General features: G+C 46.5%; 1 protein-coding gene across 1 annotated transcript; it reads right to left on the bottom strand.

The window, feature by feature from the left end:
- Positions 1 to 584: 584 nt before the first annotated feature.
- LOC137836421 (uncharacterized mitochondrial protein AtMg00810-like) lies at positions 585 to 1712 on the bottom strand. The gene is made up of 2 exons (XM_068645142.1): positions 1414 to 1712; positions 585 to 1296 (listed from the first exon to the last, which is right to left on the bottom strand). Exons 1-2 carry the CDS (start codon positions 1710 to 1712, stop codon positions 585 to 587), a joined length of 1011 nt encoding a protein of 336 aa, XP_068501243.1.
- Between the last annotated feature and the right edge of the window lie 5267 nt (positions 1713 to 6979).

Genomic DNA, 6979 nt, shown 5'->3' with positions numbered 1-6979 from the left:
GTACAAATTTGATTCTCTATAGTACAGAAGGGTGCAGTTTAGGATTATGCAAGAATATATTGAAAACATGTTTTTAATAACAAATCAAATATGTTGCATAATAAATGTATCAAATTAATTAGGATTTCCACACACGAATGTCATAAACCTGTTGGTCAATAACCATAAAAGCAGTCAATGGTCAAGAAGAGAGAGAGAGAGAAATATTTATTTCTCTTTCCTAGCCATAGCAGTAATTCTGAAACAGGAACAATTAACACATTAAAGTAGGAAATAACATATTTAAATTCTTACTGCAATGACCAATTTATTCTAATAATTCCCAATTCATTTAGCAGAAAGTAAAACCTATCTTTAGCAAGAGGTTTAGTAAACAAGTCAGCCAATTGAAATTCAGTACCAATGAATTTGATATCACATGTTCCATTAGCTATATGTTTTCTTAGAAAATGATGTCTAATTTCAATATGTTTAGCTCTTGAATGCATAACTGGATTCTTAGACAGATTTATAGCACTAGTGTTATCACAATTGATAGGTATTTTATTTAAAACAATTCAAAAATCACTTAGTTGTTGCCTTAGTCATAGTGTTTGAGCACAACAACTTTCAGCTGCTATGTATTCTGCCTCTGCTGTAAAAAGAGCAACACGGGCTTGTTTCTTGCAATGCCAAGAGATTAGACTTGATCCAAGCATGTGGCAAGTTCCACTTGTGATTTTCCTATCAATCTTGCAACCTACAAAATCTAAATCTGTAAAACTAGTTAAATTCAGGGAAACATTGTTTGAATACCATAGTCCAACATCTTTGGTTCCTTGCAAGTATTTCAGGATTCTCTTGGCTGCATTGTAGTGTGATTCCTTTGGATCAGATTGATATCTGGCACATAAACATACAACAAACATAATATCAAGCCTAATAGCAGTTAAGTATAATAAAGAACCAATTAACCCCCTGTATTTGGATTGATCCACTGATTTTCCTGCATGATCTTGATCTAGTTGACAACTTGTTGAGATTGGCGTGCTGATTGCTTTGCATTTGTCCATCTCAAACTTCCTAAGCAATTCCTTGCAGTACTTTGCTTGATTTATGAAGATTCCATCCTTAAGTTGTTTAACTTGCAAGCCAAGAAAGTAATTCATTTCTCCCAATATGGACATCTCAAATTCACGTTTCATTGCTTCTACAAATGCTTCACACATCTCTTCATTTGTGGATCCAAAGATGATGTCATCCACATAGACTTGCACAAGTATAATGTCTTCTCTTTTCTTCTTTATGAACAAGGTTCTATCAGAGGTACCACAGTTATAACATTGAGACAGCATAAATTCACTTAGTCTCTCATACCATTGTCTAGGTGCCTACTTTAATCCATAGAGTGCCTTCTTGAGCTTGTAGACGTACTCTAGATGTTTGTAATCTTCAAATTCTGGAGGCTGAGAAACAAACACTTCTTCATTAATATATCCATTTAAGAATGCACTCTTTACATCCATTTGGAATAATTTGAATCTTTTTATGCTGGAAAATGCTAATAGAAGTCTAACTGCTTCTAGTCGTGCCACTGGTGCATAAGTCTCATCATAATTTATTCCCTCTTCTTGGTTGTAGCCCCTAGCAACCAGCCTTGCCTTGTTTCTGGTGATAGCCCCATGTTCATACATCTTATTTTTGTACACCCATTTGGTTCCTATGATGTTCATCTCAGATGTTCTTGGAACTAAATACCAGACTTCATTGTATTCAAACTGGTTTAGCTCTTCCTACATAGCTGCTATCCAATTGTTGTCTTGTAAAGCTTCCTCCAAATTTTTAGGCTCTACTTGTGAAACAAAATCCATTGTCTCACAAAAGTTGTTAAGAAAATTCCTTGTTGAGACTCATTTTTCAATTTTTCCAATAACATTGTCAAGTGTGAGATCCCTGGGAGTTTTCCACTCTTTAGGCAATCTTGCATTCACACCTGATTCTTTGATAGCACATGTATCAGTTGCATCAAAGTCAATAGATTGATTCTTTTGAAGAATGGTTTTTATATCATCTACACCAGGTTCATCCAGAACAAATTTAGGCAAATAACAATCAGATTCAGCAAACACCAGATGCATAGATTCTTCCACAGTATGCAATCTTTTGTTATACACCTTGTAAGCATGTCCATTAATAGCATAGCCAATATGTATTCCTTCATCAGATTTATGATCAAATTTTCCCAGATTATCTTTGCCATTATTTAGAATAAAGCATTTGCAACCAAAGACCCTAAGATGACTAATGCTAGGTTTTTTACCTCTATAGAGTTCATAGGGAGTTTTCTTAAGAATAGGTCTAATCAATGTTCTGTTAAGCACATAAGAAGCAGTGTATACTGCATCTACCCATAAATATTTAGGTGAGTTACATTATTTAACATGGTCCTAGCTAATTCCTCAAGTGATTTATTCTTCCTTTCAACTACATCATTCTGTTGAGGAGTTATAGGGGCTGCATAACTATGTATTATCCCATGTTTTCACAAAACCTATCAAACTTAGCATTTTGAAATTCTTCCCATGATCACTACGAATCTGTTTTATGCTATTACCATTTTTGTACCGTCCCGTATCAGGGCGTTGACTAAGTCAAAGTCAACGACTGGAAAGTCAAAGTCAACTCAAGGTGTCGCCCAGGTGTAGAGACGCCAAGAGGAAGCGTCGCCAAGGCAGGACAAGGCGTCGCCAAGGCAAGGCGTCGCCTGGGTGGAGGCGTCGCCAAGGCTAGGCGTCGCCTGGGTAGAGGCGTCGCCCAACCAGGGCGTCGCCAGATCAAACAGTGTAAAAGCAAGACAACCACGGTGTGGTTCCCCGATACCCATGGGTAGGAAAGACCATGGAGGGAGCGACGCCGTGGGAAAGCCTCAGGACCCGATATCTCGGGAAAGTGATAAAGAGAAGGAAAAGGTGGCTTCAAGGCCATAGTGATAGTACCAGTGAAGGGCAGCCTGACTCGTGAAGTACCCCTGCCGCCCCAGAGACGCCTTCGGGACAGATACGACCCAAGAGGAAGGTCACACCCAGGATAACCGGGTGCAAGGTGCGAGAGGAAGGCAGATACGCTCTCAGAGTAAGTGGCTAGATACTTGGGGGCATGAGTTGGCGCCCAAAAAGCCACCCCTAGCGCAGTAGCACTCCCAAGCAGGAGGACTCACACGTAGAAACGTCCCCAGATGGGTAGAAACGCCCCCAAATGGGGTCATGCCGTCGTGAGGCCCTCCACGTGTGCGACAGCCATGCCAGAATGGAAACACCCTCTAGTCAGGTGCCAGGTAATTAAAGATATTCAATACAGTTTCCCTTTCGAGCATTCTGGTACTATTAGGGCTCCCAAGCGTTTCAACGTCTTAAATGCGCTACGTTTCGTAATTAAGCGCTTTAAAGAGTGCGTTACGTTAGAGATTAAAAGCGCTTTAAGGCGCTTTAAATGCTGGGCAGTTTAAATAGCGCTGGGAATGTCGGAAAAAGGGTTGGAACCTTTGGCAAATTTACGAGAAACTCTTTGGTAGCTTGCCCGTGCTTTAAGATTACGTACAAGTGTCCGGAGAATATTTTTGCCTAAAGGAGACAACACACACACAGATACACAGTTCTTTTACCACCTTCAGAGTGCCACACGCGGTGCTCAGATACGTGGGTGGACAGTTTTTGGTGTTTCTTGCTGGCTGACTTGAGCGTCGGAGTGCAAACGGCCGCTAGGGCGCCTCTTTGTCCTCTTTTTTGCAGGAATTCACAGGCAATCAGTGGGAAGGAGTCCTTAGCTGACGGTTGAGGTCGCGCACGAAGACGTCCCGGTCAACCGGACGGAACATTTGGTGCCCACCGTGGGGCTCGATATAAAACATCAGTCCCATCACAAGTTCGAGGAAAATTTACCAAGCTACAGTAACGTTGAAGGAGGTTGGAGTGACAATGGCCCCCACCAGACGAAGAGCAGCGCGCGCAGCCCCAGCAGACATATCCATGCAGCAGATCCTGGAAATAATGAGGGGGCTGCAGCAGGACATGGCGGATTCAAAGATGGAGCAGGAGCGCATGCAGGCAGATCTTGACGCCTCGCATGAGCGCAACGAAGAGCTCCACCGTGTGAATGAGGAGTTGCGCCAGGGCCTGAGAAACGATCGGAGGCGGCCTGGGCAGGACGAGACGGAGAACCATTCCCCGCCAAGGGAGTTTTCCACTCCTTTCTCGCAAGAGATCCTAGATGCAGCGATCCCGAACACGTTCGCGGGACCCAAGGTAATCTTCACTGGGATGGAGGACCCAGAGACGCACCTCGCTGCATTTCACACGCAGATGGTCCTGATAGGCGGTTCTGATGCTGCCAAGTGCAAGCTCTTCATGAGCACCCTGACCGGGATGGCTATGGACTGGTTCATTCGCCTCCCCGAGGGCCATATCACATCTTTCCGCCAGTTGTCGCGGTTATTCAGAGAACAGTATTTGGCCAACAAGGCCCCGCCGCCGGTTTCTTACGACCTGTTTGACGTGAAGCAGTATCAGGGGGAGACCCTGAAGGAGTATATCAATCGCTTCGGGGCCCAGGTCGTGAAGGTTGGTACAACAGAGGAGCCTATGATCGTGTACGCATTTGTGAAAGGCGTATGCCCCGGCCCCTTTGGAGAATCTATTATCCGCAATCGCCCTAGGACTTTCGCTGAATTACGGCGTAGGGCGGTAGAGCATATTGCTTCGGAAGGGGAGGTATGTATGAAGCGCACCCCGATGGTCTTGAACACCACCTGGTAAAAGTAAAAGACAGGGACCCCGTTGTTGGCCCGTTCGTCTCCACACACTGGCTCCCCCAGAGTGCAAGGGAGCACAGCGACGTCGTCATCGTGCCTCCTCGCGAAGGCCCGGTGGTCGTAAGAACACAACTCCCCTTTGTATTCCCGTACGGCCCTGGTGGAGAGCAAGCATGAACACTCATCAAGAAGTTCGCTCGAGGCCCAAGGGTACAAGTCCTTGAGACGGACCCTGGGGGAAGCATCGTGAGCATACATTCTTTAGCAAGATCAGGATGGCTAGAAATGCAAGGGTTGAGCGAGGGGAGCGAAGGTTAGAACAGCCCTTCGACAGAGAAGAAAGGGTGCAAGAAGAAAGAACGCAAGTAGGTTATGAAGAGTGAGAAAACGATGAAGATAGTTCCAGAGCTTGAAGAGTTAAATAAAGCGGTTAGAGCGCCAAACGACGTGAATGGATGCACCGCACGATTGATACACGTGGCAGAAGATGAAAGGATGACGCTGGCACCTCTGGTTTAAATCAGAAAATGTCCCGTCAACAGAATATCCAATGGTACGATCCGCCGTCGAAAATGAGCCAGGGGTACAGCAGGAGTCAGAAAATGAAATGACTAGATACCCCACCAACCATGTAAGCAGCGCCACGTGGATCAAGTCGAATGACAGAAGGTCCCATCAGATATACAAGGAGCGCCACGTGGATGGCACAAGCAAAGCCTTGGGCTCTTCGCTGTTATCAGGCGTTGACCAAGGCAAGAATTAAGGTCAATGACGAAGTAAAGGTAACGCCCGAGGCGTTGCCAGGAAGGACGTAAAGGGCGACGACAGACGAGAAGTCGCGGGCGTCGCCAACCCAAATACCGACTGGCGTTACCTCCCCGATACCCCCAGGTAGGAAAGACTGAGGAGGGAGAAGAAATCAGAGAAAGGCAAAGTTAGTTGCAGGCGTTGCCTCCCCGATACCCACAGGTAGGAAAGACTGTGGAGGGAGACGAGACCGTCAAACGCCAGCGAGTCACTGGCAGGGTGTTCCCCGATACCTATGGGCAGGAAAGACCATGGAGGGAACAAAAACCCCACAGCACTCAGCGTTTTAGACACCCGGGGACGATACGGTGCTGCTTTAGCAGGCCTCTCCTTAGGCGTGGGCGCCGAGCGTTAAAAGATCAAAGAAAGAGCCTTTCGGTATCAGAGACGTCCCGTGGACGATACGGCGCCACTTAGTGAGCCTCTCCATGGGCGTAAGGGTTGGCGGGCGACCTTACCCAATCATACCAAACCGCCCAACGAAGTGTGAGAAACGGGCAGAACACAGATAAAATAATTGAAGCGTATGAAGAGAAAAGATGAGAACGAGATCGCATAGGCAGAATCGTATGTGACAAAGAAATAAAGACAACCATGCGGACGTCCCAAATCAGTAACAAGAGTGCGGATAGTTCAAAGAATTACAAGTTTTGGCAAATAAAGTCAAAAAGCGAAGGTAAAGAATGAAGAGTTAGGCTTGAAGAGGAAGGTGGCGGATGAGGGGCAGCAGTTCAGTCGTTCAAATCCATGGGCACGACCTTCCCGTCGACTACGTGGTGTGTGGGGTCGCAGTTCGAAAGGTTGACGCCAGGGTTCTCGCAGGACGCCTGGGACAGGGCCTCTTGGAACCCCTCCTCGAAGGTGCCCGCCATCTCCTGGATAAGGGACTTTTTCTCCTTCTCCAGTTCCTCAATGGCGGCGTCTCCAGAGGCCACCTGCTTCTCCAGAGCCTCTTTCTCCACGCGAAGCCGGCTAACCTCAACCTGCAGTTTGTCGTAGTCAACTCGGAGAAGGTCCACAGCTTTGGCCTGCGTGGCCATTTCCTCCTCCATCCGCTCCACCTTGGCAGCCTGTTCACAGCAACGGTCCTTCAGGTCTTTGTGAGTTTCCGCATCCGCTTTGACCACTTCTTGAAGACCCGCCACCTGTACTTGGAGAGCAACTTCACGAGCGTAGAAGTCAGCCTGGAGCTCCAAGGCCTCCGCCAGTTTCCTCTCAGTTTCTGCCCTGGACTCTTGTGCTTGCTTCAGGGAGGAACAATAAGCCTCGTTCTGGCGTCCCAGGATCCTCATCTCCTCCTCCAGGGTAGTTGCCTTCGTTTCCAAGGCCTGGAGAGTTTGAGCTTGCAAGACAGCGTTTCTGGCCTGGGAGCGCCATTCAAGAGCC

Source organism: Phaseolus vulgaris, chromosome 11 (assembly GCF_000499845.2).
Source record: "Phaseolus vulgaris cultivar G19833 chromosome 11, P. vulgaris v2.0, whole genome shotgun sequence".
NCBI lineage: Eukaryota > Viridiplantae > Streptophyta > Magnoliopsida > Fabales > Fabaceae > Phaseolus > Phaseolus vulgaris.
The sequence above is the reverse complement of the archived record's forward strand: the minus strand, read 5'-3'. Positions and strand labels throughout refer to the sequence as shown.